This window comes from Chiloscyllium plagiosum, chromosome 3, assembly GCF_004010195.1.
Source record: "Chiloscyllium plagiosum isolate BGI_BamShark_2017 chromosome 3, ASM401019v2, whole genome shotgun sequence".
NCBI classification, from domain to species: domain Eukaryota; kingdom Metazoa; phylum Chordata; class Chondrichthyes; order Orectolobiformes; family Hemiscylliidae; genus Chiloscyllium; species Chiloscyllium plagiosum.
In genome coordinates this window covers 2,113,841-2,125,404 of record NC_057712.1, presented here as the reverse complement: position 1 = coordinate 2,125,404, position 11,564 = coordinate 2,113,841, and the positions used below count along the sequence as shown (strand labels likewise).

At 42.5% G+C, this 11,564-nt stretch overlaps 1 protein-coding gene across 9 annotated transcripts in view; it reads right to left on the bottom strand.

Moving 5' to 3' along the window:
* Positions 1 to 540: 540 nt before the first annotated feature.
* The window catches only part of dtnba (dystrobrevin, beta a), a 373,718-nt gene continuing 362,694 nt past the window's right edge, over positions 541 to 11,564 (bottom strand). For all 9 annotated transcript variants that reach the window (XM_043675957.1, XM_043675963.1, XM_043676010.1 and 6 more), the window contains 2 exons: positions 3,130 to 3,165; positions 541 to 912 (listed from right to left, as the gene is read on the bottom strand). In XM_043675957.1, coding sequence (XP_043531892.1) covers positions 3,161 to 3,165 — 5 coding nt within the window. In that variant the 3' untranslated portion in view covers positions 541 to 912; positions 3,130 to 3,160. The remainder of the gene's footprint in view (positions 913 to 3,129; positions 3,166 to 11,564) is intronic.

The following is an 11,564-nucleotide window of genomic DNA, read 5'->3' as shown; positions in this document are numbered from 1 at the left end:
CATGTCTGCTGCATAACAAAATCTTTGGATGTTTTACCATATTTTAGCAGCTATTTTGTTCCAGATGCAGTTTGAGTATTAACTTTGCCTAGTTAAAGTCCAATTCACTCCATTTATTTTCGACATTTACAAAGAATTCCTCCTGAACAGTGAGTAATTTTAGCACTTTCCAAGCCTGACACTTGTGTACTCCGCATCCTCCATTCTCAGTCTGAGCACAGAAACAAATGAATTGCAGAATGTTCATGCTGAGGGCTGACCTTCAGTGAGTGATGGATTAAGCCATAAATGGGAAGATGCTTTCTCATATAAATGAATTTGAACTCAAAACTTAGAAATTATGAGATGGGAAGGGCACCATTACTGAGGAAATAAACATTGCCAATTGGCTTGGGTTATAGTCTAAAGAGTTCCCTTAATATATGTCCTCATCATTTTCAAATTAAAATAAAAATACCCATCTTGCATACCAAGCATTAAAGGGCAAATTCAAAGTATAAATTGTCAGAGAACAGATATGAAAAATATAGCAGCCAAAAATGCAATATTAATCCCACCATTTCAGGAGTTAATTTACTGAAGGTGCCAACAGTTTGTTGGCGAAGCTTTCATCTTTATACATAACAGAAGAAAAATCACAAGTCTCACAACAAATTTGTAATGATGAAAACAGGAAGAATTTGCTCACGGTGAAAATAAAGCATGCATGAATCTGGAAATAAGTATGAGTGTGTTCCTGTGCCAAAGCCCTTCAATGAGCACAGCAAAAATGTTCATTTTTCAGAAAAAGGCTGTTTCAGTTTTTGTTGACTTTTACATTCACATAATGATGTCTTCAACAGCTGAGGGAAGGATGGTTCAAATGGATGAACAGAGTCAAGTATGATTGGTTTCTTTGTATAGTCACTGTGCCTGCAATATATAACGGTAGGGAGAAGGAGCCAAGAAAAAGATTATCAGTAATTAACTTGATATATAGCAATATACAGGAGTAACCATGGATTAGTACAGTTATGAGAACTTGACACAACATTGTCAAATAAATTTAAAAACATGAAATGGTGTCAAATCTTCTGAGCTTATTCAGTGAGTAGCTGAGCCCTATACACCAGGAAAGACCCAAGTAAGATCCTCATTCTGTGCTGAGTTAGCTACACTCTCAGCCAGGAGATTTATTGGTAAGGAGAACATTCACTTCAGTCCCCAAACTAGGAAGTATTTCATTGCTCTCGGTGATGCTTGCTCAGAGTGTGTGTACTTGTATGGTAAGCAAAGATAAAATGACTCCAAAGGAAATGGATCGGAAATTTGGAGGGCTGCATTTTTGTATGTGCTCTGTGTGCCTGAACAGTGAAATCCCACATTACACTTTGGGAATTGTTTGAAAGAAGCCAACAGCTAGCCGTCAGTGAGGACACCGGGATCAGGCTGCTGTCACGTATGTTCTGATCATCATGGTTCTTCAGGTAAGTGAAGCCAGGAAGAATGTGAGTGAGCTTACATCATAGGCAATAGGAATATCACCAAGAAGTGAGAGTGCCCAGGAGGATCAGGGGCTACAGGTTGGGGAAATAACTGGGTGTGAGAAATTGGTAGCCTGGAGGATGTGTTAAAACAAAAAGCAGGACAACAATTTGGAATGGCGGTGAACTGGGGTTGGAAAGAGAATAACAAAAAAGGCAGATGCTGGAGATCAGAAACAAACACAGAATTTGCTGGAGAAACTCAGTGGGTCTGGCAGCATCAGTGGAGGGGAAGCAGAATTAATGTTTCAGGTTGAATGACCTTTACTGATGGAGAGTTATTGGACTTGAAGCATTAAATCTGCTTTCTCTTCACAGATGATGCCAGATCTGCTGAGTTTCTCCAGCAACGTCTGTTTTTACTGGAAGGAGAATTCCTGCCTTTTCCAGTTCCTCCTTCTGGAAAATAATAGTGAAAAATTTACCTTCCAGAAAACAAGGTCTGGTTTGTCTGAATGCAGCCAGTGTTGGCACAGGGTGCATCAAGGAAAACCATTCTCGAAATGGGACCAACAATAGGAATTTTGACCCTTTTATTCGAATATGTGGTCGTAGCTCCAGTTGCTTTCTGTTTTCCCTTTGGGAGTGTTGGGTAGAGCACCTTCAGCCAGTACCATACACATACTGCCTTTCCTTCAGACTGAAGGATCAATGGAACAGTCAGAGCTCAATCAAATCATAGGACAGTAATTTCCAAAGTTTGGGTATGCATAATGGTCATTGGGTAGGATATCAGAATGTGTCTAATACTCAATGACTCTCAATTTGATAAAGAGTCAAAGGAAATCAGGGAATTGAATAAAGAATTGGAAATCCAACTTTATAGTTTTAAAAGCAAATTACTGCGGATGCTGGAATCTGAAACCAAAAGAGAAAATGCTGGAAATCTCAGCAGGTCTGGCAACATCTGTAAGGAGAGAAAAGAGCTGACGTTTTGAGTCTAACTGACCCTTTGTCAAAGCTCAGCTTTGACAAAGGGTCAGTTAGAGTCGAAACGTAAGCTCTGTCTTCTCCTTACAGATGCTGCCAGACCTGCTGAGATTTCCAGCATTTTCTCTTTTGGTTTATAGTTTTAAAGTTGATTTATAGTCACAAATCAGATAAAATTAATCACTGATGACTAAGTTAATATTTTAACACAGGTACATTCTCTTAGTCTCAAAACCAAGGCCCAGGTATTTTGTAGATTACCTGCTGGATCAGATGGGAACTGGCGGATCATAAAGAAAGCATCTTATCTGATGTTGGAGAAACTTTTGTTTCTGTGTCTGGCAATCCCTCCTTGTTAATCCATGAGATATTCTCAATGAGACAAGTTCCTCTTATTGAAGATTCAGCCTTCAGAGTGTATCAAACTACTCCTTCGTGGCTACAACAATTTCAAGCATGCAATTTATATAAACAACCAAATGACCATGTATTGTTTTTCAAAGAGCTTGCAATTATTCAGTTTGCTCCTCCAAATATTGTGTTATATGGGCTGAGAGGAAGAGGTCCCATTTTCAGACAGCCTGACTTGGGGTATTCCATACCTGTACGATAACGTAGCATGCATGCTCTTATTAAAAATAGAGAGACAATTACTGACATTGATCAAAGTACTTACTTGAGTTATTTTACACCTTCCATACTCCACTTTAACCTGTAACAAGACAAAGCAGATTGACAAAACTCTGTACGGTTATGACCTATTCCTTTCAGACAAGTTTTCACATCGTGCTCTGAAAGCTGATTATCCCTGCACTAGATTCACATGGAAATGTGCTCTCCACTGTAGCAGGTCATTTAGGCTTCAAGTCAAATAAAGACAAAAATTCAAACTCGTTGAAACAGCTTGTCATCACAGACACTTTCCCACTGATCCCAGGTTAAGTGGCACTATGAAGAGAGTTGCTCAGATCTCAAGCAGATGAACCCTTGCTCCTCTCACCATTCTTGAATAAATATCACTGAGCCTTGGGGAGTTAGTTGGTTTGAACCCGTTTAGCTTGTCTCATTTATGTGGCAATGATTGATGATATTTGTAATATCTTTGTTTGAAGAGAGCAGGTTGCTCATGTCTTTCCTTCGGAGTACTGAAAATAGATGTTCAGAATATTGAAAATATTGTGCTCATTCTTAAGTCTGTCGGCCGCTTGCACCTTTAATGGTTTTCAGCTCATCTGTGGCTCTCTCTTATATTACTGTATCACATTCTGAGAGCATAAATTGGGAATTCTAATGAAGTGAGTTTACATAAGGAACAAACTAATGAATGATTAGGAAATCAGAGCACCATAAAACAATAACTGGGATTTCTACAATAAGACCATTAGCGATAGCAGCAGAATTAGGCCATTTGGCCCATCGTGGCTACTCCATCACTGATATGGAGTATCAACCCCACTCTCCTGCCTTCTCTCTATAACCTTTGATCCCCTTATCAATCAAGGACCTATCTATCTCTGTCTTAAATACACTCAATGACGTGTCTTCCACAGCCCTTTGTGGCAAGGAGTCCCACAGAGTCCCCACCCTCTGGCTGAAGAAATTCCTTCTCATCTCCGTTCTAAAGGGTCATCCCCTTCATTCTGTGGCTGAGCCCTTGGGTCCTAGTGGAAATATCTTCTCCACACCCACTTTATCCAGGCCTCTCAGTATTCTTCAAGTTTCAATCTGATCCTCCCTCATCCTTCTCAACTCCATCAACTCCAGAGTCCTCGATCGTTCCTGATGTGATCCAGAATATCCAGACATTATTAGTCTGGACATGAGCATGATGGAGCCTATCAACAATGTAACTTCCCAGCATCAAGAGCAACATTTAAATTTTGTGTTGGACTTATTACCATTTCATTCGAGGAATTTACACCAAACAACATATTTGCATGAATTTGGATTTGTGATTTGGGCTGTGAATTCACATAAAATGGAGAATCTATGATTTGATAGATCTGACTAATGTATAATTATTGATGTAGTTGATTTGTTTGAGGGAATAAAGTTTGTAATTAATAAATTGATTTTGGCCACTCTCAGAATCCACAATCTGAGATGAAGTTAGCGACTGTTTCAAAGTGCCTGAACCTATGGAAATGTTCTGAAGGGGACTAACCTGCAGGGGCTGGTGAAGAGCAGATGGTGGTTGGGGGATCTCAATTAGACAGTCAATTCAATAGCTGTGATGGATTGGTTGGCTTTTTAAGCTGGAAGGTTGTATGATCCTATTTTGTTTCACAAGTTTAAAAGTACTGTATTTTTAAAAACCAATGGGTCATGTAAAGGAATGCTGCAGAAGTATTTGTGAAGGCATCCCACAGGTAGGATTGCTACTAAAATGTAGGCATTTGGAAGAAGAAGAATGTAACCGTGTGAATGGAAAGCTGTCTTTCATATGAGAAAGGATCAGGATTAATGGGCTAGCAGTAGGATACCACAGGGACCAGTGTCGCGTCCAAGTTTGTTCTGGATATGCATAAACAGGGAGGTCTTGTGGTGCAGTGGGTAGTGTCCATGCCTTTGAGTCAGAAGTTATGGGGTCAGGTTCCAATCCAGGACTTGGTGCAGGAAGAAGTGTTGTTCATAGCACAGTCCAATAGGTTTCTCATCAACTTGTAAATCCCTCCAATATACAACCAATGGCAGGCAGAATGAGTGAAAGAGAATCAGTCCCAGCTGGTGAAAGGGAAATGGGAGCATCTACCATCACCATCTCTAGCTCTGGACTACAACATGTATATGAAATCATGTTGCCACAGCAACACTGACTCCTTGTAGAAGCTGAGAGCCAATACAAAAGGGTTCAATCCTGGTTCTAGCTGGAGTAGTATTGGAATCCGCTCTGCACCTCCTTGTCTTGGCCAATGCAGAGGCTGGATCACTGCAGGTCAGAGCTGCCTTCATTCAGAGAACTGAAGAGAGGAGGAATGCACAAATAATAAAGATCAACATGTTTGATGTTGACACAAAGTTTGGCAAACTGTGAGGCAGATAGGAAAGGATAGTAAGATGATGATGAATGGTCAATGGTAATTATAATTTAATACAAACTGTAACATGACATATTTTCAGAGGAAAACAAAGAATGGGAGTAAATGCTCAAAAGATGGTGAGAACGGTGGAAAAACAGTGACGGAACAGTGCAATTACAGCTGAGAAATGCACCTGCACCTAAAAGGGAGCATACAGGGACCAGTGTGGGTTCAGTGGGTGTGCACATGGTGCAGGGAATGCTGGGACAATGCTGCTAAATGCTCATTATAAAGAGTCACGGTGCAGTGGCTAATGCTCGGAGCTCTGTGTATCTGCTTGCTGAGAGAAAACAGGCCTTTTGTTGCCTTTAAAATCGGCAAAACATCTTGAGGGAGAACTGCAATGTGCAATTGTTACAAAGAAAGAAATGGTTGTGACTGGATGTTCCTGGACTCAGGCACTGGGTAGAAGAGGTGAGATGCCATGACATCTGAAAGCCCTCCATGTCCATTGGGAAGAGGTTGCTGAAGATATACACATGAGATGTTTAGTTTGCAGGACATGCTGTAAGATTCAAAAACATTCAATGTCTTCAACAGAGCTGCCAAAGTAGGATTCTCGTCTCTCACTTCAACCAATCTCTCCTTGTGCCTGCACCATTTGCAGTCCTAGTAACCGTGCCATTTCCCTAACTGTTCCCTTTTATTTTTGTACATTCACGTTGTCACACTTCAACCTCCACCCCCTCCTACACACACACTCTGCACCTCCAACTCTCATTTTGTCACACCTGAAATCTTGTATGAATTACCAGAAGAACACTCTTGAACACGGTTACAATATTGACAGCTAGAGCAGCAGAATATTACACACGAGGTAGTAACACACAGACGTCTTCAAAATGTGTGACCTCTCCCACCTCAAAGGCAAAACGCAGTCAGTGCATCAGAACACCACCACCATCAATCAAGTTGCCATCCAAATCTTGTACCATCCTCACTTACCACTCACTGCACAAACAAGGAGCCGTCTGTACACCTTCTCCCAAATGGAGGTGGACATACTTTACTGAAGCAATTAATACCCTGCTGCCAAATAGCAATTACAACTTCTTCAACAAACTTCTATCTAACTTTCATTTGTATCTTCAGGTCAGTTGTACAAACTGAGATCATGGGGAGAGGGTCAATGTTCATCAAACAAATGGCAATGATAGATTGGACATTGCATACAACCTCTTTACATTGTATTCTCCCTTTCGTGCTTCTGCCTAACCCCAGACACTTCAGATGACAAACTGCAGTTGCTGTGAGCATTTCACTCATCTCTCTGCTCACTATTCACAATAAAAGCCTCCCCTAGTACTTTTCCTTCCTTCTGGCTGATTGAAATGCAGCATCTCCCTATACCAGTGCAGGGAGAGGATGCTGACCTTTCTGAAGATGAAACATCATTCCATCTGACCACACAAAGCACAAGCTCAGAGAACAGAACTGCATTCACTTTAGAACTAGAGATTGTGAAACAGTGCTCCATCAGAAAGCTTCCAGGGTCCCATCAAAGCATGTCATCTTGTCAGAAAGACAAAGGTTCCTGTCAATTAATACCAACATGAACTGACCAGGTACATTCTGAGTGGAAGCCCCTTTCACCTGAATTAGCCGTGATGGAACCAGGGCAGCCGTTAATTGATCATCTTCTGGCTGTTGAGAAGGGTCCAAGCAGGTGGTGTACTGGTTACTCAGCAACGAGGCAGAGTTCTGTCAGTGTTTCTGGGAAGTTGGATCACATTGCCCAGCCCTTAGTCAGTAGATTCTCACAGAGAAAGAGTAGCGTTTAATCAGAAATCTTGGGAACAAAGAGAGAAAACTATTTTTAAAACAATGGAGAAAAGCCTTTGAGAAATTCAGGAGGACTCAAATTCTATTGAGAAGATTTGAATGCGACAGAAACAGATGAAGCAAGAGAAGCGTAAGGCGTTTGACAAGGTTTCCCATGGAAGACTAATTAGCAAGGTTAGATCTCATGGAATACAGGGAGGACTAGCCATTTGGCTCAAAGGTAGAAGACAGAGGGTGAGGGTGGAGGGTTGTTTTACAGACTGGAAGCCTGTGACTAGTGGAGTGCCACAAGGATTGATGCTGGGTCCTCTACTCTTCATCAGTTATATAAATAATTTGGATGTGAGCAAAAGAGGTACAGTTCGAAGTTTGCTGGTGACACCAAAATTGGAGGTGTAGTGAAGAGGGTTACCTCAGATTACAACGGGATCTGGATCTGATGGGCCAATGGGCTGAGAAGCGGCAGATGGAGTTTAATTTAGATAAATGTAAGATGCATTTTGGAAAAACAAATCTTAGCAGGACTTATACGCTTAATGGTAAGGTCCTAGGGAGTGTTGCTAAACAAAGAGACCTTGGAGTGCAAGTTCATTGCTCCTTGAAAGTGGAGTCGCAGGTAGATAGGAGAGTGAAGAAGGCGTTTAGTATGCTTTCCTTTATTGGGTGCTCCGGTTTCCTCCCACTGTCCAAAGATGTGCAGGTCAGGTGAATTGGCCATGCTAAATTGCCCGTAGTGTTAGGTAAGGGGTAAATGTCGGGGTATGGGTGGGTTACGCTTCGGCGGGTCGGTGTGGACTTGTTGGGCCGAAGGGCCTGTTTCCACACTGTAAAGTAATCTATGTTGCCAGGGTTGGAGAATTTGAGCTATAGGGAGAAGTTGAATAGGCTGGGGCTGTTTTCCCTGGAGCGTCGGAGGCTGAGGGGTGACCATATAGAGATCTATAAAATCATGAGGGGTATGGGTAGGATAAATAGACAAAGTCTTTTCCCTGAGGTCAGGGAGTCCAGAACTAGAGGGCATAGGTTTAGGGTGAGAGGGGAAAGATATAAAAGAGGCCTAAGGGGCAACGTTTTCACTCAGAGGGTGGTACGTGTATGGAATGAGCTGCCAGAGGAAGTGGTGAAGGCTGGTACAATTGCAACATTTAAAAGGCATTTGGAGGGGTATATGAATAGGAAGGGTTTAGAGGGATATGGGTCGGGTGCTGGCAGGTGGGACTAGATTGGGTTGGGATATCTGGTTGGCATGGACCAGTTGGACCGAAGGGCCTGTTTCCGTGCTGCACATCTCTATTAACTAAGAGTTTGATATTTCTACAAGAAAGAGATTGCACTGCAGGCCAAATCATTGAAACTTTACAAAGTAACCCCATGGTAGCTGTTGTCTAATCTGCATTGGGATTAAACTGATTGCTTTGTTAATTACAGGTTATTTCCACTATTATCACCAACTGACTTTTCCTTGTTCTTTTCCTGTCTGCTGTCCCTGGCTGAGTTTCTCTGTAGTTAAAATCCTCAGCCATATCTTTGTTAGTCCGAGACTTGATTATCTCCAACGTTTTCCTCATTGGCATCCACAAACTCCATAAAGCCATGTTGAAATGTACACCCAGTTCCAGCCACCCATTTCCATTGCGGTCACTGATCTGCAGTAGCTCCTGGTGAAGCAAAAACCTTTCTTTTCAGATTCTCATCCTTGTCTTCAAATCTCTTCATGACCTTAGATCTTCACCAATTCTGTTATATCCTTCAGCCCCACAAGCTGCCTCGACTCAGCCCTCCACCAATTCTGCCTCCTGAGCATTCTTGGCTTCCTGTTGAAGGGATTTTGCCCGAAACGTCGATTCTCCTGCTCCCCAGATGCTGCCTCACCTGCTGTGCTTTTCCAGCACCACACTCTTGGCCATTCTTGGCTTCAATCAGTTTTAGCAGCAGTCTGCAGAATCCCAGGAATGCCTCAACAACCACTAACAAACTCACTGTGATGGAGCCTCTGGTAGGAATATCTGTGACAGCTCAATGCCACTCAAGTAGAAACTGAGAAAGCTGCCACCTTGGGTGTGGGGGATCAGGTGGTGACAGAGCTGTCACAACATCACTCTGTTCTTACAGAGTCACATCAGTTTAATCTCCATCCCAGGATAGCAGACTTGGATCAATGGGTGGGTTATCTGCTGTCAGGATGAACATTTGCCTATTCTCCACCCAGACAAGGCATCGCCAGATAATCAGCTGGGTTACACCACCCAGTCCGTATAGAGACACAGATGGACTAGATAACCAGCTGGGTTGCACCACCCAGTCCATATAGAGATACAGATGGACTTTTAGATAGTCCCAGACAGCTTGGGATCACCAATCAGCCTATGAAATGTCAGCAGATGTTTCACAGCCTTCCACACTCTAAGCTTGGCCGGTTACAGTATACTCCATGGAAATACGGGGATAGTGAGAGTACAAGGGAAAGACTCAAGGAGTTACACACGCGTTAAAAATTCAAACACAAAGTGAGTCGTTTGAGTAAACGTTCTGTGTATTGGAATTCAAATCTGTTGACAGGGGTCTGGAAAAATTCTGCCTTCAGTAATGATGTTCTGCTGAACTCCTGCCAAGTAGACCACAAGGAAGCAAGCATTACTCACGAAAGTAGAAGTAAGGCACTGGGGCAGATCAATTTCACAAGACTCCTCCAGTCAGTATACATTTAGTATTGTAATAAGCTTCCTGAATCATTCCAGCAAGGAATATTTTGCTGGAGAGCAGAACAGATAAAGACCATTGCATCTTAAAAACAAAATTAGATCAACATTTGTAGCAGAACTATGGGAATAAAGCAAAGACGTAGAATTATTTCTGATATTTTTAACTGTATGATGTGGACATCACCAGCAATGATTTGGAGGCGCCGGTGTTGGAGGTGGAAGAGAAGGTGAGGGCGGGGCTGGAGGATGGGTGTGGAGGAGAGGGGTGATGGGTATGGGGGAGGGGCAGGGGCAGGGGTGGGGGTGTATTTGTTCTGCCACTGAGCTGGTAATTTAAAGGTCCAAACTAGTACTCTCAGCGCTCGGGTTCAAAATGACAATTTGTGAAATTTCAGTTCAATTAATTAAGACAACTGGAATGTAATCTCCATAATGCTGGTATTTGAAGAAAATGTATCTGATAAGGAAAGAAATCTGCTGTTGTTTCCACATCCTTCTAACCTATAACTCCCAGTAAAGTGTTTGAATTTTGTCTGTCCTCTGGAATTATTGAACAAGTTACTCAGCAGTAACAGACTGCTACAGCAAAGTCTAAATATATAAAACCACATGGAACACACAACATTGACCCAGACGTAGGAAACAACAATGATTAGGCCACACCCAGACATTCTTCCAAAATCATCATCATTAACATCGGGCAGCCTGTGTAAATGGAAGTTACACAGAACATTCTAAACTATGAGCTCTATCATCACCTGCAGGTTCTCCTGCAAGTTCCTCACTATCCTGACTTGGAACTATCTCATTATTCCTTCGCTTTGGGGTTGAAATCCTGCAGATCCCTTCCTAACAGCACATTAGGCGTAGCTGCAGCCAAACAGTCTACAGCAGTTCAAGGTGATGTCTTGCTAGTAGAAAGTGAGGACTGCAGATGTTGGAGATCAGAGTCGAGAGTGTGTTGCTGGAAAAGCACAGCAGATCACTCAGCATCTGAGGAGCAGGAGAATCGATGTTTCGGGCATAAGCCCTTAATCAGGAATGAGCTTGTGCTTGAAATGTTGATTCTCCTGCTCCTCGGATGCTGAGTGACCTGCTGTGCTTTTCCAGCACCACACTCTTGACACCTGTTGTCTTGCTAACACCTTTACAAGGGCAACTAGGGATGAGCAAAAATTGATGGCCTAGTCAGGTTGGCTTCTGAGAGGAAGAAAGGAAGTGCCACATGTTAGTAATGTAGGTAACGCTTTCCCTGATGTAATGCTTGTAACGAGGTCAGACAGGTAGATCTCATAGAATATGAGTCCCTGATTGCAGCTATTAGCCAGTCAGGGAGTCTTGGCTCACATAAACAGGATATAAACAAGAGTGTTCGGGGTGCTGCTCACTCTAGGAGCTGGCTCTGAACTAGCTGGGTCAGTGTCATGTACTATGCACGATTAAAGAGTGACTTGGTGATATCAGCCCTCGTGGCTGAAGAGTGAGAGTTAACAATAATAGGGTGGCCATTGGCCACATTATATTTCCTTTTGTCAATGCAAGAGACT